This window comes from Notolabrus celidotus, chromosome 2 (assembly GCF_009762535.1).
Source record: "Notolabrus celidotus isolate fNotCel1 chromosome 2, fNotCel1.pri, whole genome shotgun sequence".
NCBI lineage: Eukaryota > Metazoa > Chordata > Actinopteri > Labriformes > Labridae > Notolabrus > Notolabrus celidotus.
In genome coordinates this window covers 7184323-7208019 of record NC_048273.1, presented here as the reverse complement: position 1 = coordinate 7208019, position 23697 = coordinate 7184323, and the positions used below count along the sequence as shown (strand labels likewise).

General features: G+C 42.3%; 1 protein-coding gene across 1 annotated transcript in view; it reads left to right on the top strand.

Moving 5' to 3' along the window:
* Positions 1-23697, top strand: part of LOC117824926 (cadherin-24) — a 76237-nt gene that overhangs the window by 37998 nt on the left and 14542 nt on the right. Inside the window, exons 4-8 of the mRNA XM_034700436.1 lie at positions 4877-4996; positions 10931-11098; positions 20446-20627; positions 23080-23336; positions 23444-23580. Of these exons, the coding sequence (XP_034556327.1) occupies positions 4877-4996; positions 10931-11098; positions 20446-20627; positions 23080-23336; positions 23444-23580 (864 nt within the window). The remainder of the gene's footprint in view (positions 1-4876; positions 4997-10930; positions 11099-20445; positions 20628-23079; positions 23337-23443; positions 23581-23697) is intronic.

The following is a 23697-nucleotide window of genomic DNA, read 5'->3' as shown; positions in this document are numbered from 1 at the left end:
GTCTTAATAAACACAAAGGTCGGTTTTACTCCCCACGTCTGCAGATTTGAAGATCTAGTGGATGATTTTTATTTTTCATGTAAAAGTGCTAGCGCTAGTTAGCATAGCCACATAGCTACATGTTCGTCGCTGTGTACCAAGACACACGTCGACATACTGACAAATAAAACAACAAGAAACACAAAATCTGTGACCAATCGTTCAGAAAGGTCCTGCTGCAGGCGCCTCTCCATCAGGATCAGATTCTGGATCAAATTCAGAGGGTTGAAGTAACGCAGGTCTGTGAGCAGCCAACATGTAAACATTAGATCAACATGCTGGAGAGCCGAGGCCACATCCACTTCCTGAAGGGGCGTGGTCAGAGGGAAAACAGCCTGTTCTGAGCAGGACTGAAGAAGAGGGATTTTCAGGCATGCCAAAATCTGATTTCAAATTGTTTTTTTGAGCATAAACTTTAAAGACATGGGGACCTCTTAGACCAATATATGTTGATGAAAAAAGCGTAATATGTCACCTTTAAAAACACAAACAAACATGGCTGCTGTTAGTACTCACAACTGTCATGCTAGCATTATCCAGTTGTACTGGTGACACGATATCAGGAGAAAAGTATTAACACATATATAATACTGTAACAGCTCTACTGTTTGTTAAACGTGTTCAGTGTAGATGTTCTTAATTCCTACAGTGTTGACAGTCAGTGAAGGCATCAGGAGAGGTGTAGAGTGTGTGGGCAGGAGAGAGGAGAGACAAGAGGAGAAGTTCTTCATTCATTCAAACATTGATTGTTGCTTTGTTGGTTGGCGTGATCACGGCCGACAGTGACCGGTTATTAAAGATCAACGTGTTCACAAATCAGCTACAATACATAATAATTTTCTGTAGGACTTACCAAATGTCATTAATTCTTTTGGTGAGAGCTTTTAGACTCTGATCCGGACTACAGTCCTGAGCAAAGCACCTCATCGGGTCAGAGGGGACAGGCCTGAGGTCGAGCGAGAGGGGCAGTAAATAGAGGCTGGGTACGGGGAGTAAACGCCGGGGAAATGTACGCGCAGGAGGCGGGCAGAACGGCAGGACAGGATTTGATTGGTTTAAAATTTTGGACCCCAAAAACTGTGATTGGTTGGTGTTTTCCCAGGTTTACTCCGGCTGTAGATAGCAGCTTTTTTTCACTCTTTTTAAGGAACACATTATGTATTGATTGCCATCGGGACATAAAGATCATTTTAACCAGTATAACAAAAAGTGTATCTAAATCTGACTACCAACCCCAGCTTTAACAGTGTCCCTTATATAAAGTCTAAAGTTTACCAGTCTGTCACTGGTTATATGTCTCTGTTATAAGCTAATTTCCTCCCATGCGATTAGACGTCAAACCAGCCCAATGGGATTTCTCTTGGTGCTCCTGACGCCTCGTCAAACTGTGCCGAGGAGGGATGCGAATGTGTGCAGCAAACCTCATGGGAATCTATTCATAGTTAACATGAAATCTTAATCCAAACATGTCATGTCGGGGCTGAGGAAAAAGCCAGGGGGATCCCTGAAGTCATCGGGAGGCACTCTCTGGAAACCTTGAATGTCAGCGATTTAAAGCTCAGTAGTTCCTGGGACTTTTCTGCACCAACCAACATTAGGCAGTTAAGCCTCGGTCGGTTGGGGAAGGACCCTTCATGGGCTTCACACAGGGCTCATCTGGGTGGAATATAGTCCACTTGGTCCCATGCATTACCTATGTTCTGCTGTCTAAATAACTTGACACCTGTTTCCTGCTCATGTAGGAACCTGATCTGAGCCCATGCCCAGTTGAAGCCCAGCTAAGCCAGGGGCAAAAACAGTTAGCTTTAGCTAAACAGTACCAGATTTCCCTTTCTTACAGTCTTGCAGCTACTGTGTTCATCTTTGAGATATATTTGTAGTGTTCCTGCAGCATGTCAGATTAGATACAGAAAGGTGGAAAGGTTGATCATTAACTGAATTGCCTACTCATCAAAACTAAATATAATGAAAACAAAACATCAGTGCATGAGCAAAGCATTACCACAGTGCATAATTATGCAAAATGTACTTTACCATCTTACTCGACTGTCAAATGAATAGAATTACTGCATCGTCTGCATGATGCCTCACAGTGAATAGCAGTGGGTTACCTCCACAGTGTGCCTGTCTGTTCCCTTCTGCAGACTCAGGATGTAACAAAACAGGACTCCAACAGGAGCTGACCAAACAGAAAGAGGCACAGTCACAAAGTAAAAGAGCCAACTATGAATTATTACACAGTTGTTCTTAATGTTTCAACAATCCATTTAAGTAACTTTGTGTGAAAGATGCTAAGACATCATTGAACCAGCATCAAAGACGTGTGACTGAAACTCTTCATTATTCAGCCAAAAAAGAAACGTGACAATTTCTGTTAATGTTACCGGCACCAGACCTAGGGGAAATCTGGACCGGCAGCAAGGGTTACACAGGCTAGGGAACACTGTGTAGCCTAAACATAAACCGCTCTGTGGATTGATAAGGAGAGGATGAAAGTTAGCATCTTGCTCAGGCTGGAGCTGGTTTATTTCTGACACAATTGCAAATCATTCAGTCACAGTACATCTTTTATCTCTCTGACTACAGTGCATTAAATTCATACTCCATACTTCATACTAAACAGTCTCACAAAGAAAATAATAAAAAGTGTAACTAAAATGACAATAAATAATATCAAGCATTCAGTCTAAAGTAAAATAAAAACACAAGCATCCAATCGATATAACAAATTCCATATAAACAAAAGTTGGCTTAACTGAAAATGTGCATCTGTACCAAAATAAAATAACCCAAAATACACATTCACTCTACTCTTATGCCTACAGTCAGTCACATTTTAACACATACGCATACATACGCATGCACACACACACAACATGGCGCGACAACGCTATTGTTAGCAAACTGACCGGAAATGTACAAACTAGTATGAATATGGTCACCTTCTACTCACTGCTACCTGGCAATTACTCTTAACAATATTTCAAACACATTCAGTAACGTTACAGGTTGCTAATGTCAGTTAAATACACTTATAAAACTACTGTGTACTACTGAAGTTCATGGACGGAACTACTAGCATGCCTCGAACTCGTCGTAACACTTAGCTCAACAATGAAGCTCATTACACTTACTAGACGTCTCAAAACCATATTTAAACAGTACACTTACTAGTGGTGCAACGGATCATCGTTGATCCGTGATCCGTACGGATGCCTCTCCACGGTTCGGCACGGACGTGGTCCGCGGATCGGTTGATGGAAAAAAAAAAAGGTTGCGCGTCTACTCACTCGTCAAGCGCAGTGGTAGTCATGGCAAGTGAAGGAGCAGAGGAACATTATAACCCTCTTGCATCTTGGAAGTCACATGTATTGAAGCATTTTGGTTTCCCTGTGAAATACAGTGAATGCTGAATGTGCTTGAGCCACGTTATGAAATTCCGTCGCGCACCCACTAGACCAGAGGCCGTCAATACACGGCCCGCGGGCCGCATCCGGCCGCCTATTTGTGGCCCCCGAACTGTTACTCCTTCACTCTGTGTTTTGGTCGGGTCACCTTGTGTTTACCGGGATTTTTTTCTCCATGTCAATGATACGCAGACAGGCTGTTACTGGGTCACTTAGAGTCCAATGCTGCGAGTGCAATGTTTAACTTTCACTTTCCTTTATGGAGCAGTTCGCATGTTGGCACTTTGCCAACTGTAGGACCCTAGAATAAAACTGTGTGTTCAGTTTGCTGCTCAAAGAAAAGTGGATGGTGAAAATCAGCAAATGAAAGAAGAATGGAGTGAAACTTTTGAAGTTCCTCTGCTCCTTCACTTGCCATGCCATGAAATGCAGTGAATGAGGCAGGGCTGGGCCCACAGATGGGGTGCTTTGCACATGCAGTACATTTTGAGTTGAATGTTGTTTTTATTTAATGGGCAAAGAGTTTTACAAAATAAATAGAGGGACAAAGTTGTATTTGTCTTGTCTTCTTTCTTTTTTTTTTTTTTTTTGTTGATCCGAAAAATGATCCGATCCGTGACTCAAATCCGTGATACAATCCGAACCGTGAGTTTTTTGATCCGTTGCACCCCTAACACTTACACTTACAACAACATTCACATTAGTTCCCGACTAAGGTCAAGGATAGAGAACCGAGTTTTGCAGTACCTGTGGATTGATAAGGAGAGGACGAAAGTTAGCGTCTTGCTCAGGCTGGAGCGGGTTTATTTCTGAGCTGCGCATGAGCAGAGCGTGTAGCTAAAGTCTCCCTAGTGAATCCACAGCAGCACCAGAGCACCATCTACTGACGTGGTAGTGTATTACCATAATGAAAGGATTGTACAAAAAGTGTTAAAATAGGTTCAAATATAAACAAAAAATAGAGGGGGTGTCTGTGTAATAAAAACTTAGGATGCAGCATTTCCAACCTACTACATTAACAACAAATCTGCTAATCTTTCAGCTTTTTTCCTTCTGCAGGTGTAAACAACTCTCCCGCTGTCTAAACATATTCTCAGTATCTTGCAAAGAATCCTATTTTTGCCAATCTGGAGGCGAAATACACTTCTTCTGGCACCGCTACTGAGATTCAAGGGCAAACACTCAACATGAGAACTGGGTATTAAGTCATGTTTTATCTAACAGATAACTGTTTTGACGATACTGCGCTTACAGATAGAAAGCAGAAGGGTACATTATCCTTCTAATCCTACAGATGTAAGGACTTTGTATTCAAAAGACAGATGGGTAGAGTATCGCTCTAAGCTTATTAAACTGCCACCAGCTTTGACTGCTTTACTTTGAAAGGGCCATTTCACCTCTTACCTCTGTCGCCTCTTCTCTTTTCACAGGCACGTCTATAATCCAGGTCACAGCCAGGGACGCAGATGATCCCACGTACGGAAACAGCGCCCGGCTGGTGTACGCCATCACTCAGGGCCAGGACTATTTCTCTGTGGACCCACAGACAGGTCTGAAAGCTGTTTACCATAAAAAACGTCTCCTCTCTCCATCTGATGATTACACTTTACACGATAAATCCCAGCGGTCTGGTGAGAAATCACATGTTGTGTCTCCGCTGCCATATGTCCAGTGTGGATAAGTACAGGATAATGCCCCGTGAGGTGTCCATTATCAGGAGTTTATGGGCTTCATGGAGGCCTGAACCATCTGAACCTGCAGCAGAGTCCTTTATTCCCGGATGAAAAACACTTTAAACAACAATATTCCAGTTATAATGTAACTTACTTTTAATCATAATGTAAATGGCTGAGGTTTAGTCTAAAACCTGGGAAATCATGACTATACACAAGATTATTTTGCAATGGAAACATCATTTAGTACTCCAGTAAACAGAACAGACCTTAGATTCAACTAACAATGGGAGATATATCTAGTTGGCTGACACTCAGTTCATTCAAGGTGTTGGCACAGCATCCTTTTGCCTCTAATTCTCAGGGTGAAAGGCTCATTAATTTTGGATATGATAATTGCTGGTGTAATTCTTCTAGTACTGTGTTACAAGTTTTAAGATGTATAAATGTCTGGAGCTTGATTATTACTTTCACTTCAATGTATGTGAAACTGAGAACACAGTTCAGTCCGACACTTAACATTTGTTTTTGTTGAACTTTTATTGCAGCAGCTGAATTCGTATGTATTTGGCATAGGGATGACCACATTGTTGTTAAGAAATTACTCGAAACACACATTTTTGTTATCAATTTTCCGTCACGTGGAACAAACATCATGTGGTCTCATATTACACTCATCTATCAGGGAGGTGTTTTAAGTTTAAAGCATGTTTCGATGGGAATCAGCTGTTAAAGGTGTTGCGCACAGTAGTGACGCTCAGCTGGAGGCTGCGGCTGTGCGTCAGGTCTCCACGTGCGCTTTTTAAAAGAGGATCAATACAAAACTGCTGCCAACAACAACACGGACACAAAGGTTGACAGCTTTAAACAGGATATTTCCCACCTTTGGATAAGAAGGCAAAAGACAGGTGGGAAATTCTGGTACGCTACGTTTACAGAGCAGCAACATCAGATCCGTCTGAGCTTTTCTCCAGCAGGACTGATTATGACCCGGTTGCGCTCCCTGCTGACATCTGACCGAATACACATGTTTATTTTTCTCAATAAGAACGAGTAGACAGAAAACTGGACACTGTGAGTCTGAAGTACTTTTCTCTTAGTATAATGAGCCTTCACATTATAAGACTATGTCCGCAGAGAATATTTTAATGAGCCTGATCGTTGATATTCTGCGTGTCAAACGTGTACCCGTATTCAATCCCGTCAGTTAGATGCATTTTGTTGCTGTAGAAAATACAATTTAGGGGGAAAACAACCTATTTGGCATTGTTTTTGACGTAAGAATAATAATGTTTTTTCTTATCAAATAATCGATAATTGATCGTTAACATTTCCAAAAATCGATCACGGAAAATACTTAAAATGTACATCCCTAATTTGGCATCAAGACTCTGACTCCTGTGGAAATGCAGAAAAATTAAGTTATAATGAGATAATATTGTAACTTAACCCCACCAAACTATTTTTTCCATACATTCTAAATAATGTCAATCAATGAGTCTGAGAAGTTACCAGAAACCGAAGCAAACCACTTCAGTGTTTCCCCTAGGTTTAGGGAGGGGGGGGCAGACATGGCTATCTATCTAAGTATTAAAATTGTCAACATTACACTCTTTTAACACTTTTAATTTTGTAAGTTAAAAAAAGTCAAAAGAAAACATTCTTCACGTGACCACTATATCTGATTCTCATGATTCTAATAAAAATGCCATGAACGCAAAATATAGGTCTGCATTGCACTTTTACGACGGTCCCTGAATGCACCTGCAGTGACAGTCAGCTCAGGGCACTCTTTGATGCCAATGTGTTGATCATAACTTACTAAATGTGTCTGATGTTTCACCAAACTGGATTAAATCAAGCTCTGGATGCAGAGCTATTTCTACGTTGAGAGTGGCAAAAACGGTAAACGGCAAATATTAAACAGACGGTTGTGTCTTTGTCACTAACGCACACCGGGGGTAAAAATATGCGATACAGAGAGCAGAAGAGCATAATGACATCCCGTCATGTAAATAAGATAAATAACATAAGGATATTTAGTCTGTTTAGTAAAAGAACAAGTTTAAGACCTGATCTATAAGAGAGGTAACCCTGAATAACTTCTGCTGTGATCTGGCGCTATATAGAAAATGAAATTTACTGAACTTCCAAGGGGGGCGGGTGCCACTGTTGGGGGGGGGATATAATGGTAGGGGAAACACTGCACTTATACTGACAAAAACGTGTTAAATAAACTGACAAGTTTAAGATAGCAAGCGTCTCATGTTTGCGTTCTGAACAAAATGATTGAAGTTCTTCTGAGAACTTTCCATTCGTGTTGATTTTAAGGGAAGGGCCCGTGTAGTCGACTGAAAAACTAAATGTCATCAACCTCACTGGTCGATACCTGAATCACAAGACAGTTGGAGGAGTTATTAATATTTCAACATTGTTTGCCCAAAATCAAGGTCACATGTTGTGTCTAAGCTGAAGTGCCACCGGCCAGGGCTGTAGCTCCGGTAAATGTCTACTGCCATAAAGCTCCAATGCGCCATACTTCCTGGAAGTAAACAAGCACAGGTGACAGATGTCGTCTCGCAGCAGGGCGTGGTTTGTCAGTATGTTGATTTAGTGCAGTATCTCACAAAAGTGAGTACACCCCTCACATTTCTGCACATATTTAATTATATCTTTTCATGGGACAACACTGAAGAAATTAAACTTTGATACAATGTAAAGTAGTCAGTGTACAGCTTGTATGACAGTGTAAATTTACTGTCCCCTCAAAATAACTCAACACACAGCCATTAATGTCTAAACCACTGACAACAAAAGTGAGTACACCCCTAAGTGAAAATGTCCAAATTGGGCCCAAAGTGTCAATATTTTGTGATGCCACCATTATTTTCCAGCCCTGCCTTAACCCTCTTGGGCATGGAGTTCACCAGAGCTTCACAGGTTCCCACTGGAATCCTCTTCCACTCCTCCATGATGACATCACGGAGCTGGTGGATGTTAGAGACCCTTGCGCTCCTCCCCCTTCCGTTTGAGGATGCCCCACAGATGCTCAATAGGGTTTAGGTCTGGAGACATGCTTGACCACTCCATCACCTTTACCCTCAGCTTCTTTAGCAAGGCAGGGGCCGTCTTGTGGATGTGTTTGGGGTCGTTATCATGTTGGAATACTGCCCTGCTGCCCAGTTTTTGAAGGGAGGGGATCATGCTCTGCTTCAGTATGTCACAGTACATGTTGGCATTCATGGTTCCCTTAATGAACTGTAGCTCCCCAGTGCCGGCAGGACCCATGCAGCCCCAAACCATGACACCCCCACCACCATGCTTGACTTTAGGCAACACACACTTATTTTTGTACTCCTCACCTGGGCGCCGCCACACAGCTTGACACCATCTGAACTAAATAAGTTTACCTTGGTCTCATCAGACCACAAGACATGGTTCCAGTAATCCATGTCCTTAGTCTGCTTGTCTTTAGCAAACTGTTTGCAGGCTTTCTTGTGCATCATCTTTAGACAAAATGTGAGATACTGTAAATGGAGGTAAAGTTGTATGAAGGCTGTGTCTGGTTAAACTGACATATATTCACTCCACCAGGGACATGAGGAACCAGCACAGGCATGAGGACGTTAACCTGCAAGGAGGACTGAAGGCTGGTGGAGCTCGCTCAATAACAGACTTATTGTTTACCTGTAGAATTTGTAAATAATAAATGTACTTATATAGCGCTTTTCTAGTCTGTCTGACTACTCAAAGAACTTTTACACATGACTCGTCACATTCACTCATTCACACCACATTCACTCCCTGATGGTAGAGGCTGCTAATGTAAGGGACCATCAGTATTAGCTAATCTCATTCATGCACATTCACACACCTCTGAACAACAGAGGAAGCAACCGACTCTACCCCATGAGCCCACAGCCGCTTCTTTGTGATCCCGGTCAGTCGTTTTCAACCAGTCAGTTTGTCAGATTTTAAATTTCCATTTAAAGGTGACATATCATGCAAAATCGACTTTTTAATGGTTCTCTACCTAAAATATATGTCCCTGTCTACAAACCCCCCGAGAATGAAAAAAATCCATTCTGCCCCTGTTCTGATTTCTACACCTTTCTGTAAATGTGTCTAAAACAAGCCGTTTCAGACTTCCGTGTACTTGTTACGTAACAACAATATCCGGTCCGTGACACAAGTCAGAGCTCGGAGCTTGTTCAGCCCATAGACTGTATAAAATAATACTGAATCCCTCCTCCGTTTTTCATTACCTGCACACATGTGTGCTAACAAGGAGCTTAGGAGTGAGGCATGCTAGTTGTAGGCTGTCTTAATAAACACAAAGGTCGGTTTTACTCCCCACGTCTGCAGATTTGAAGATCTAGTGGATGATTTTTATTTATCATGGGAAAGTGCTAGCACTAGTTAGCATAGCTACATAGCTACATGTCGTAGCTGTAGCTGTGTACCAAGACACACGTCTACATACTGACAAATAAAACAACAAGAAACACAGAATCTGTGACCAATCCTTCAGAAAAGGTCCCGCTGCCTTTCTGGCAGAGGTCGGTTTTACTCCCCACGTCTGCAGATTTGAAGATCTAGTGGATGATTTTTATTTATCATGGATAAGTGCTAGCGCTAGTTAGCATAGCCACATAGCTACATGTTCGTAGCTGTGTACCAAGCATAGACTGTAAAAAATATGGACGTAGTATCCGTGACGTCACCCATCTGTTCCTGAGAGCTGTTTTGAAGCAAATCGACGGCGGCAGCCATATTGGTAATGCGGAACTCAACTAGGCAGAGTGTGACGTAGTGTGAGTCTCTTAGCCAATGGCTGTGTGTTCCCGACCGGGATTGACGTCAGTCATGTCCTTATTTGGGCAAAACTCATAATCTTAATATCTTCTTAACCGTCACGTTAGAAAAAAATTCACCCCCCGTACAGTGTGTGCCATTAGAGAGATTAGCGTTGTAGGGCCAAGCCGTTTTTTGAACCAGGCTGTAAACATGTTTATTAATGCTGCAAAGATCGTCTTTTTCCCATTCATATCTATGTGGTTTCTGGTGTTTCTGCAGCCAGCCTCAAGCGGATTTTCGATGTATTGCAGTTTATAGCACTTCCGCATTGGCTTCATCGTTTGAGACCGGAGTTTGCCGCTTGGTACCAAGACACGTCGACATACTGACAAATAAAACAACAAGAAACACTAAATCTGTGACCAATCGTTCAGAAAGGTCCTGCTACAGGCGCCTCTCCGTCAGGATCAGATTCTGGATCAGATTCAGAGGGTTGAAGTAACGTGATCTCTGAGCAGCCGTGTATATTCAGCCAACATGTAAACATTAGATCAACGTGCTGGACAGCCGAGGGCACATCCAGGAGGGGGCGTGGTCAGAGAGAAAACAGAGTGTTCTGAGGAGGACTGAAGAAGAGGGTTTTTCAGGCAGACCAAAATCTGATTTCAAAGTGTTTTTGAGCATAAACTTTAAAGACAAGTTTTGGGGACCTCTTATACCAATATATATTGATGAAAAAAGCGTGATATGTCACCTTTAAAAAATGTGGAAATACATAGCTCCAGAAACATCCCTCCTCTAAACAGAGACCCTGGCATAAACACATTTTCTCTCACATTTTCTATAGAATCCATTCTGAAAGAGACGTGGCCTTAGTCATATGTTTTTCAACATCATGACTCTAAATGTATGCATCTGACTCACTTTGACGGTTATTACCGGAGACGTTTGTGTCACTCTGAAATTCGTTGCAGTTGTGATTTTTGCTCTCTGTCCTGCTGTCCTCCCCACCAGGCGTCCTGCGGACAGCTGTACCTGACATGGACCGGGAGACTCGGGACGTCTATCTGGTCGTCCTCCAGGCCAAAGACATGGGGGGGCATCTGGGGGGATTATCCGGGACCACCACCGTCACTGTGAGGCTGACTGATGTCAACGACAACCCCCCTCACTTCAGACGGAGTAAGCACCGCTGTTATCAGATCAACACTTAACTGTCGGATGCTTTCAATCTCTGTGGCAGCAGAATGTGTGTGACTGAAGATTAAAATGACTAAACATCTTGTAATGGCATTTGTGACAGCAGTCTGATATTTCCTGCCTCCTTTGGGCCCTAGCTGCCTTGGCAGGTTGGAGATAAGGTATAAGCTCCAAAGCAGCTAAACAGCTTGTCAGTCTGGTATTGCTCTTTTTATTTATGCACCCTAAGTAATCATTGTTTTTAATATCAGCGGGAAAACATAACCTCAGCCAAGACGACTGCCATTTACGCTCACACAAACACGCCCCCCTGGTCCCCATGATTCAAATGGACTGTGCCTTGATGTAGAAGAGTGAAAGATCATGTCTGTTTTTTTCTTATCCCAGCTTTTCTCTGTTCCCTGCTATTAATATTTCATCTTAAAGTTCAGTGCTTTCCGCTTCAATAGACAGTAAAATCACTGCAGAATGTGTCTAACACTGGGAGACATACACTGCATTTCTCTATATACCACCTCTCCTGTTCCCTTCTCTTTTTTTCCTTCCTACTTCTTCTTCCTGACAGTCTCTGCTTTCTGCCATTCATCTTAATGTTTAAAGCCCCCGCTCCTCACTTTGATATATCGGGCTGTGATACTGCACTTTATAGAAGCAATTTAATAATTCCAAATGCCAGCTGTGTGTTATTTATTTTCTTTTATCTGACTACATCTTCCCCCCATCTCCACCTCACTGCAGCTCATTATTTCTGTTTGACAATGACGCTGCGATTTAAGCAAACGGCTCATTTAGCATGCTCTTTGGATGTGAGGGGTGTGGTTACTGAATGATCTTCATAGTGTGGAGGACTTCACTGATTCACTATCAGCAGCAGTGCTGCATTAATATGAAAGTGTTTCTCTGCATTTAAAGCTCAAAGCAAGTGTTGAAGAGGTCATCATGTGACGCCAAGTGTGAAACACATGATCTCTCACAGATCGGTGGCTGCCATTTCATGCTTGATAAATGGGCAGAGTGTAATTGAATGTAAACAATAACATCTCTTGAAAGGCTGAAGTTCTCAGGGATGAATACAGCTCCTGATTTCTTTATAACAAATGGGACAGCTTTATCAATTATTTCAAGCTTTAAAGTCCAAATTTTATCTAGAAATGTTGACAGAATGATAAAATGAAGAATCTAGGGCCACAAGGAGTTTCAGGCGATGGCATTATTTTATTATTAAAGGTATTTTTTATATAGGATCCCCATTAGTTTACACTGCAAAAACAACAACTCTTGAAATACCAGTCATGTTGTGTCTACCACTAGCAGCTGCTGTAGCTCTGATTACTGTCATAAAGCTCTACTACCTGGATGTAAACAAAAACAGGTGACAGATGTCACCTTGTATTGCGGAGTGCTTTGTCAGTGTGTTGATTTAGTAAATGGAGATAAAGTTGTATGTAGGCTGTGTCTGGTTAAACTGACATATAACCACTCCACCAGAGACATGAGGAACCAGCACAGGCACAAGGACGCTAACCTGCAAGGAGGACTAGCTCTGCTAGCGTTAGCTTTTATGTTTTCATGCTTGTGTTTGTTTAATAATAATAATAATAATAATAATAATACATTTTATTTTGGGTGCCTTTCAGATCACCCAAGGTCACCTTACAGATCATAAAAGCATACATCATTAAAACATCATAAAAACAAACAAACAAACAAAAAGTAATAAATGAAAACTAAAAACTAGTGAGGTGCAGAGAGTCCAGTTTAGAGTGAATATGCCAGTTTGAACAGGTGAGTTTTGAGTTGGGATTTGAATGATGTTCTGGAGTCCGACTGTCTTATGTGTGGGGGGAGGGAGTTCCAGAGTCTGGGTGCTGAGCAGCTGAAGGCTCGGGCACCCATAGTAATGAGGCGTGATGGTGGAATTGTTAATAGTCCAGCAGAGGTTGAGCGGAGGGAGCGGGAGGGAGTGTATTCATGAAGGAGGTCGCAGAGGTAAGTGGGGGCCAGGTTATGAAGAGCTTTGTAGGTGAGGAGAAAGTTTTTGTAATGGATGCGGTATGGGACAGGGAGCCAGTGAAGTTGGATGAGAACAAGAGTGATGTGGTCAGATGATTTGGTGCGGGTGATGATCCGGGCAACCGAGTTCTGAATGATTTGCAGTCTGTTGATCAGTTTGGTGGGGAGTCCGGTGAGAAGGGCGTTGCAGTAATCGATACGGGAAGTGACAAATGAATGAACCAGGATTTCGGTCATAATGTCATATTTTAAATTGGGTTCTTTCTGACAAGGTATGGCATTATGGAATGAATCTGATATTGGATCTACAATTAAATGCTGGGCTTACGGGCACCCTGCGGGGGTGTCAAGAGGTCTGAGCCAGCTTCGGGCTGCGACTCGACTCAGTAAAGACTCAGTGTGTGAGTCTTAATCCTTGGGAAGAAGTTTTGAGATTAAAAGGAATGATTAAAGGGTTAATTTTGGTTAAGACAAGACCAGTTGTGATTCTGTGTCCGACAGGACAGTAAGACTCTGCAAGTTACGGACTTCAGAGCAGTGAGGGGGGCTGATTATTTAGAATAATCCCTCCTAATTTAAATAAATAACAAGACCCAACACTATTTACTATGTACGTTGTGACATCATGAGAGGTTTCTAGGGCGGTACGAGTTTGGAAAGTGTAAAATCAATCCGAAACAGTCTCAGATCAGGTTCAACAAAAAGGAGGGGTTTATTCAACCACAGGTATAATCACACAAAACAAAAAGGTAACTCAGGTAATTCTTCAAACAAGGTCTCAATGGTAACTTAAAGCATCCCGTAGGAGAGAATAGTTCCTTTTAAAAGTAATCAAAAATTAGTCCATTCAACTTAAAGTCTCTGTTATCAAAACACAAGGTTCCTTTCAGTCACTTTCCTGTGCTCAGTTCTCAGTGCTCTTTCTCCTCTTCCAGCCGTGTGCTCCCCTCTCCCAGTCTGACTTCCAGCTCCTTTGTCCTGCCTCAATCAAGGCTCTTAAGCACCTGCAGCTGTCCAGGTAGTGGTGGCTGCTGGGAGTTGTAGTGTGCTTACTGGCGGCCCTTTTGACTGGTTGCTGATAGCCATGGATTATATAGCACCCACCCACAACTTGTCCCCTTGTGATGCCAGAAAGTTACATAAGAGAGAGAGTAGATCAAACATAACTGGCTGCATATAAAATATAATGTTTGAAGTGTTTGCTGTGTGTTTTTGTTGATTGTTACTGTTCTGGTTTTTGTTTTTTAACTCTGTAAAGCACTTTGAATTGCTCTATGTATGAATGGTGCTGTATAAAGAAACTTGCCTTGCCCTTGCCTTAGCTACACTCAGTTTTCCCAACCTCTGTGATCCTGTTTTCATCAATGCTAAACACATTTTGCTCAATTTAACAGCTTACTGAGTGTTTTCTTAGCTCAGACTTGGTTAGTCATTTTTAACGAGTCTTTCAGTCAGAATTTAAATTTCCATTTATTTGGAAATAAATTGCTTCAGAATATTCCCCGTGTACCAGTGTTAGCCACTCTCTGCAAACCAATTAGACACTGTTTAGCTGCAGACTCTGACCATAGGTTTAGCTGTGCTACATACATTCTGCTCAATTTTGAATGTTTTCTGAGTGTTTTCTTAAATCAGACTCGTTTAGTCAGAGTTTAAAGTTCTGTTTCTCATCTGAAGATGAGTCACTTCAAAACATCTTTATTGCTTTTTACGCCTTCTGCTGACAAAGTGATTCCTTCCATCTCGCCATGCTTTCTGGTTTTAGTCAGGTGTCACTCGCTGGGATTGTTTGCTGTGAAAGCAGTACAAAAAATGCTCTTTCTTTAGAGTCCCATCAGACGCATGGTCTGACAGCTACCACTTTGCAACAGACCCTTAAAAAAATAACAATATTGAAATTGTGATTCTGGTTGTCAGTGGTCTCAGTTTCTTTCTTGGGTAATAAAAAAGCATCACTTTTATTTTGTGTCTGCTGACTCTGAGATTAACCCACACCAACAAGACTACAGCACTTTACAGTGTGAGAGAAGTTTATTTGAATTATGCTCAGGGTCCAGGTAGAGTGGGATTAGAGAGTGGGGTGAGTTGGGGGGTCAAAGGAGGGTGGGATGAGGTAGGGAAGGAGATGAGTCAAGATAGAGGTGGGGGTAGGAGGAAATGAGGTTGAGATGGGGAGAGATGAGTAGAGGTCGAGGAAGCCTGAACTGTTGGAAAGTGGGGGTCAAGACTCAGAGTGGGGGCTCGTCTCAGGAGAGGAGAGGAGAGGAGAGGAGAGGAGAGGAGAGGAGAGGAGAGGACTTTACTGTATATATGTACACCCAGGTAGTGGCACAGGTGAAAGAGATGATAAGATGCAGGTGATTGAATTGGGTTCAGAGGTTTGGTCCTGTTCCTGAACCTGTGTTTTAGATAAAGACTGAGGATATCAAAATGAATGTATTTCAAAACTAGGATCAACCAAATTCACAAAACAGGGTCAACTTCACAAACATTGGATTGCTGCCACCCTGAGAACTGTAAATTGTGCATCCCTTGCAGTCTCTCTGAGCCGTGTCTCAGTGTCCAATTCTCAAAATGACTATTGACATCGCAGCACAAGTACACTCATAAAGTTTGCAGCAGTGTCGTGCAATTTTCCTTGATATGTGTCTGATTGTAATTACCCATGTGCAAATTGTATATGTGGTCGCCAAGAACACAGTCATCAGGAGAATGTCAGTAAAATCCAATATTCTCCTTGGAGATATCAGTTCAGGAGCTCACTGGCATGACGATGCCTTCACCCTGTTCATTGGAAAGCGCGGATGTGAAAGCCTTTTGTGCTTCAGCTATCAGAAAGCCTCTGAAGAGGCTAATAATCTCACTCTATTTGCATGTGGCTGTTAGCGCTGCTGTTTGTTAATTGGACTTTTCCTGCGATGAGTCTCATTTGCATAGAATGGGGCCAATTTTGTGTCATATGCATGCATATTGCCTAATTTAAAGACATGCAAATAGCAGCGGAGCACTGAGACTCTATTGGCTTGGCAGCTATAAAGGGCTGTTATCACCTTCTGCGATTGCTTTGAGAATTACACAGCTTCTTTCTGCCTTATTTGTGCTGGCACTCCTTTTATAGATTTGTCTGCCATCCCGAGATCTGGGCTGCTTGAAAGGCTGCATCTCATGGTAACAGCCTTAGTTAGTCATTAGACTAAAACATGGGACAAAAAACAGAGTCAAATACAAAAGTAGTTCCAGGGGACCGATTAGAAGTCCTTAAATGGTTTCTTTTTGTTATGTGTGATCAAAACTATAAACACACAGACATTCACTTTCAAATCACCTACTCCTCACTTCATCTTAAATAAAAACAGAAAAGATACAAAATTCACCTTACTTACATTTTTGTCTCAAACATGCCAATGCATTTATGTCCTTTAATCCACCCTAGTTCTTCTTCCAGGAGAGAGACCTCTCCTTCCCACAATACAAGAGTAACAGATGAGGATTAACCCTTGTACCTTCAGTGTACATGCTGTCTTAAAATGAATGTGTTATCTAAGACTTGATTTAACAACGCTAGCGTTAACTGTCAGTGAAGGTCCGTCATCCAGGTCATGATAATTCAAAGCTGTATTTGAAAAGGCAACTGGACTTGGAAGAAATTCTTGAAATCCTTTTGCCTCTCCATCGAAAGGCTTAATTTCTACCAAGTCCGGTTTCCTTTTCAGATCAGCTTTGAGCCAACGTGAACTCTAATGATTTCATTACAAAGCAGGTAACACACATGTTCCTAGAGAAAATGTATGTTAGTAGGCTAACACCAAGCGGCAACCTCCGGTCTAAAAATATGAGTCAATGTGGAAGTGTTAAAAGCTGCAGTTCATCGAGGAGCCGCTTGAGGCTGGCTCCGGAAGTACCGGAAGTCACATACACATGAATGGGAAAAAGACGATCTTTGCAGTATTAATAAACATGTTTACAGCCTGGTACAAAAGATGAGTGTAGTCTGAATAGCTAATTTCTCCACGTCCTCTCACTGTGAGGGGGGTGAATTTTTTTCTAATTCTGCAATTTCAAAGATATTGAGATTACCAGTCTTCCAATGAGAGGCACAGCTGCCTGTGGGAACACTGCAGTTGTTGGCTAGGAGGCTCAAAGCCCGCCTCTTTACGTCACACTGGCTCGACAGAAGCAATATGGCTGCCGCAGCCGATTGGTCTCAAAACAGCTCTTCAGAAACAGATGGGTGACGTCACAGATACTACGTCCATATTTTTTACAGTCTATGGCTAACACGTGTTACCCAGCTTACAGCTGTAGCAGTGTTTGTATAGCTAATGATTTTGTTATCTTACTGCTAACGTTGGCTCTTGTGTTGGGTTGCCACCCGTCCCCTAAAATACGGAATTATCCCGTATGTCGCAATTATATATTGCGTCCCGTTTTGAATCAATTACGGGACGCGGTTTGTCCCGTATTTCCAATTTGCCTTGAACGCAGCACAATTCTGCCCGAATTCAACACCAGATAGCTCCCACCTACTCATAGCAGCAGTTGGTTTGGTTGGTTGATTTTAGGCATGAGGAATAAGTGATGGGGTTAGAGAAAGTCATAGGAAATCAGAAGTAAAGCCCCATTGAAACGCAAACGGATGCAAAAATACAGACGTGAGTGGGAAAATTCATTCCTGAAGCATCCCCTGAGGCAGATACAGTAAGCTTATTAATAACTAATAATATATAATTGATTTGGAAAAATGTATCTTACTAATTAATCAACAGTATGAGATGTTAAAAAGGAATACATAATGTGTTGAAGCTACCACAGTGTTTCACTTCATATATTTTCGTAGATCTCTCATCAATACATCAAGAATAGACATTTCATCAATACAATGAGAAAAATAATTCAATACAATATTGATTGTACCATTCATGATTTCATGAGAAAAAAATAAAAAGACAGACAGGACAGAATCATTTCAAAAAATACTATAAAATCCTTACTTTATTTATTTACAAATCTGTTATCCTACTCCCCCCTAAAGGTCCCCCTGTCAGCTACAACAGTTCAGACTGTGGACACAAACTTAATCAGAAGATACTCAGTGATTCCAAAACTGGAAAGAAAATGTCTCTAAGGGAGATAAAGGTAACATATCATGCAAAATGGACTTTTTAATGGTTCTCTGCCTGAAATATGTGTCCCTGGCATGTCTACGAACCCCCCGAGAATTAAAAAAATCCATTCTGCCCCTGTTTTGATTTCTCCACCTTTCTATAAATGTGTGTGAAACGAGCCGTTTCAGACTTCCGTGTTTTTGTTACGTAACAACAATATCCGGTCTGTCACGGAGTCAGAGCTCGGAGCTTGTTCAGCCCATAGACTGTATAAAATAATACTGAATCCCCCCTCCGTTTTTCATTACCTGCACACATGTGTGCTAACAAGGAGCTTAGGAGGGAGGCATGCTAGTTGTAGGCTGTCTTAATAAACACAAAGGTCGGTTTTACTCCCCACGTCTGCAGATTTGAAGATCTAGTGGATGATTTTTATTTGTCATGGAAAAGTGCTAGCGCTAATTAGCATAGCCACATAGCTACATGTTCATAGCTGTAGCTGTAGCTGTAGCTTTGGCTGTAGCTGTAGCTGTGTACCAAGACACACTGACAAATAAAACAACAAGAAACACAGAATCTGTGACCAATCCTTCAGAAAGGTCCTGCTGCCTTTCTGGTAGAGGTCGGTTTTACTCCCCATGTCTGCAGATTTGAAGATCTAGTGGATGATTTTTATTTATCATGGATAAGTGTTAGCGCTAGTTAGCATAGCCACATAGCTACATGTTCGTAGCTGTGTACCAAGACACACGTCTACATACTGATAAATAAAACAACAAGAAACACTAAATCTGTGACCAATCCTTCAGAAAGGTCCTACTGCAGGCGCCTCTCCGTCAGGATCAGATTCTGGATCAGATTCAGAGGGTTGAAGTAACGTGATCTCTGAGCAGCCGTGTATATTCAGCCAACATGTAAACATTAGATCAACGTGCCGGAGAGCCGAGGGCACACCCACTTCCTGAGGGGGCGTGGTCAGAGGGAAAACAGAGTGTTCTGCGGAGGACTGATGAAGAGGGTTTTTCAGGCATGCCAAAATCTGATTTCAAAGTGTTTTTTTGAGCATAAACTTTAAAGACATGTTTTGGGGACCTCTTAGACCAATATATATTGATGAAAAAAGCGTGATATGTCACCTTTAACTAGCTTGTAAGCATTTACTCAATTTGTATGATGTGTATTTAATTGTTGTATCTGCTTTTACACAGTTTGTGTTTGCAGATATTTTCTGAAACACAGTGTGTTATAAAGTACTTCAGACTTTAACTAATACTTAATTAAAACAATGTCTTGCCCCCGCAGAGTGGCACCCTGGCTGCCGGGGGGTTTCCTTTATTTTTCTGCTTGGAAGGTGGAAACCCTAGTTAGTAGGCTAACACGTGGTACCTAGCTTACAGCTGTAGCATCCCCCTGCTGCTGGAAGAAAACAGTGTTTGTATAGCTAATGATTTTGTTGTCTTACTGCTAACGTTGGCTCTTGTGATTTCACCATTACAGAATGGATTCGCATAAATTACTTTAACTTGCAGGTTAAGAGTCCAGAAAACAGATGATTCCTGTCTGAAGATAGTGTGCGCATGCTAACAATTATTTCAGCTAGCTTAGAATGTCTTCTGAGGTCAGAAACAGTTTCATAGTTCATAGTTCTGTTAGCTAAGACTTGATTTGATGTCACATTGATACCAGATTTGAGAGGAAAAGGTCAGTTTTATGCTAATGTTAGCTCTTGTGACCGACTTTACATAGAGATGTAAACAATTGTTCCACCTTTGAATATTGCCAGATGTCCCCACTGACCTTTCACCTCTCGTTCTGATGATTGGTTGAGCAGAGATGAAATAAAAGCAACTGGAAGTGTGTCATCAGAAGACTAGAGAAAGCGCCACATAAACACAGTCCATTAACCATTTCACACAGCAGCACGCTATAAAACCAGCATTTATCCACCTTGAGTGAGGAAAATCACCGTCAGAGAAAAAGAGTAAATTTGCTGCAAATTGTGAAACCACGAGATGATGGCACCTTCCTAAGGCTGCAAAGGGGCATGTGAGGACAAAATGAGAACCAATCCTTCAAACTGGGTCATGAAATGTGTAAATAAAAGCCACAAAATGACACAAAATTGTGCCAGACTCCATCCTGCTGCTGCACCTCATCCAGATTCAGAGCCAGTGCTCAGAGCCATTATATTCACTGTTATCTTCCCTGCAGGTGCGTGGTCATTCTCTGTGTCGGAGCTGGCAGCACCAGGTGTGGAGGTGGGCCGCCTCACCGCCGCTGATCCTGATCTGGGAGAGAATGCACAGCTGGAGTTTACCATCCTAGACGCAGAGGAGGCAGAGACATTCAACATAACCAGCAGAGACCAAGAAGCTGTGATTGTGCTCAACAAGGTGAGTGATGATGAGGACAGAAATTAATAACAAATGTTGTCAGACAGCTACGTGGAGCTGGATTCACTTTAATGGCCACATAATGAAACAAATTTGCTTTGGTCTCAGTTTGCAAATTAATTTGATTTGGTCATTTAAACACTTTGTCGCTCCGCTGAAACACACTCTGCCGCTGACAGGTTCACACTCCCAAGGCTCTGCACGAGCAATTAATGAGCAACAATGAGCTAATGAGAGGCTGGTGAAAAATTGCAGCTCATTTGATGTGAGAAGGCCATGTTAGAGGCAGCCAGCGTGAGTTTGTCTTTTCAACTTGAAGGGTTTAACAGCATTGTGGCATTCAAAGATAATTACTGCTCAGTGAAATAATAAATTAAAACAGTCGTGGAGGGTGAGAAATGACGAGGCTGAAGATTGATAGCCAAAACATGTAGAAACAAATGAATCAAGAATAGGTTGTTGTATGTGAGTCAGAAGTTAAGAAGCATACAGTATCGGTGGATTACTACAGAATTCACTTCAACAATGATAACAAACTTTGGACTTTCTTACACAATACCTATGGATGTAACAGAATACAGCACAGCAGAAACAAACAACCTGTTAGTCTGAAGGTTTTCTGCTTAGACTTCAAGCACATGTAGGAGTACACACCCACCTCTGACTGCAGAGCACAGTTTTAGCAGCTGGTGACGGGAGTGGAGGTTTCTGCAAGAGAGAAAGAAACAGCTGAGCAGAAACAGAAGTGATGGTAAAGTGAACTCCTTCGAAGACAGGGAAGTTTTTGGACAAAACAGAAGAAAGAATGAAAGAAAGAAGCGTACTGTATTAATCCCCAGGGGGAAATTCAATTTTTTCCACTCGTGTTATATATTTTGGTCATGCTACACGCACAGTTTGGTGTATATACATACAATGCACAAACATGCAGTGGACATGCACTTAGGGAGAGATGTCAGAGGGAGGATGCTGCCATCAACCAGCACACCCCGAGCAGTTAGGGGTTCGGTGCCTTGCTCAAGAGCACCTCAGTAGTGCCCAGGCAAGTCAACCAGCACCTCTCCAGCCACCAGTCCACTTGCCAAGCTTCGTCCATGCTGGGACTCGAACTGGCGACCCTCCGGTTGCCAAGCCAAGGCCCTATGGACTGAGCTACTGCACCCCCTTATATGACATAAAAAATGTGCAAGTTAGTTGCAGCTCAGCTTGCAGCCCCCTCACCAGATATCATCTGACACATTCTGTGCATGTGTATTCTTGTTTTAATGACCTCTGCAGATAATCCTTTATAAACCTAAACTAAACGATCCTAACCGAAAACCTAAAACCAGTGCTAACGTTATTGGCAGCTCAGCGCCCAGCCCCTCCTGACCTGCTGTGTTTGGGATTTGCAACCAGATTATTTGCATGAAACTGTCCTTTTTAGTGTGTTTAGAAGTTCATTCACCAGGTCTGTTGGTTTCAAAGAGGAGGATCCTACACCTGAAGATAATCAGGCCTCCATTTGAAACCTGATAAGTTGTCCAACATGGTCAGCTCAGCTCTCAGCCCCTCCTGACCTGCTGTGTTTGGTAACACTCAGATTTTTATTGTAGAACTGTTCTTTTTAGTGTTTGTAGTAGTTTAATTTACCAAGTAAGTTTGTTTTAAAGATGAGGATGCTGCTACAGATAACCGAGCTTCCATTTGAGAGCTGATAAATTATCCAACATGGTCAGCTCAGCTCTCAGCCCCTCCTGACCTGCTGTGTTTGGGATTTGCAACCAGATTATTTGCATGAAACTGTCCTTTTTAGTGTGTTTAGTAGTTCATTCACCAGGTCTGTTGGTTTCAAAGAGGAGGATCCTACACCTGAAGATAATCAGGCCTCCATTTGAAACCTGATAAATTGTCCAACATGGTCAGCTCAGCTCTCAGCCCCTCCTGACCTGCTGTGTTTGGTAACACTCAGATTTGTATTGTGGAACTGTTCTTTTTAGTGTTTGTAGTAGTTTAATTAACAAGTCAGTTTGTTTTAAAGATGAGGATACCGCTACAGATAACAAGCTTCCATTTGAGAGCTGATAAATTATCCACCAATGTCAGCTCACAGCTCAGCTCACAGCTCCTCCTCAAGTCCTCTGCCAAAAATCACCTGGGAAGCTCTGATTTGGTGTGAACATCACTTCATTCACTGTTTCTACTAGATATAAATATCCTAAAGAATAATGAATACAGTCTGAAAGATGTGTGACATCAAACTTGTGTGCATTTTTAATAAACTAATGAATAGTTTTGTTTCTCCAGGCGTGCAAATTACACTTCTCAAAGTGGTAAAATAATATAGAAGAAAGTTCTGTGATCATGTGTAATGTTATATCCTGCAGCCTTAGTAAAATACATCATTATATATGTAAGAGCTTAAATGAAGTAAAGCCCACTGTCTGGCATTGCTTTGTTCCTCACCCAACAGCTGCTGGATTATGAGACCCGCAATTCTTACACCTTTGCCGTGGAAGTTGTCAACCCTTTAGTTGACCCCAGGTACCTGAGGAACGGCCCCTTTAAGGACCAGGCGACAGTCCGAGTCATGGTTCTTAATGCTGATGAGCCTCCTCGGTTCTCAGAGGCTCGGTACCATCTGGACGTGTCGGAGAACTGCCCTCCTGTTTGCTCCGTTGGCCGGGTCTCTGCTGTGGACCCCGACACAGGACAAAGCAGCAACATCAGGTGGTTTATTACACCGTCACTCACTCATCTAGTCGCTCTCTCAGGGCTCTCTTCATTATCTTCTTCCTCTCCTTTTCTTTCTTGTCGTATCTGCTCGTGTATCTCAGGTACTCCATCGATCCCCAGTCAGACCCTGAGGCTCTGTTCCGCATCGCCTCTGACACGGGCTTTATCAGCACGGTGATGGAGCTGGACCGTGAACAGGAGCAGTGGCATAATATCACAGTCATCGCCACACAGAGGGGTATGTCAGCCCCCTCTGGCCCCCGGGCGCAATGAGCAGCCGAGCTTACAAGAGTCATTTGTCACCAAAAGCACCGCCTGGAGTTTGGCATGAAAAGTAACGAGTAAGAAATGATGG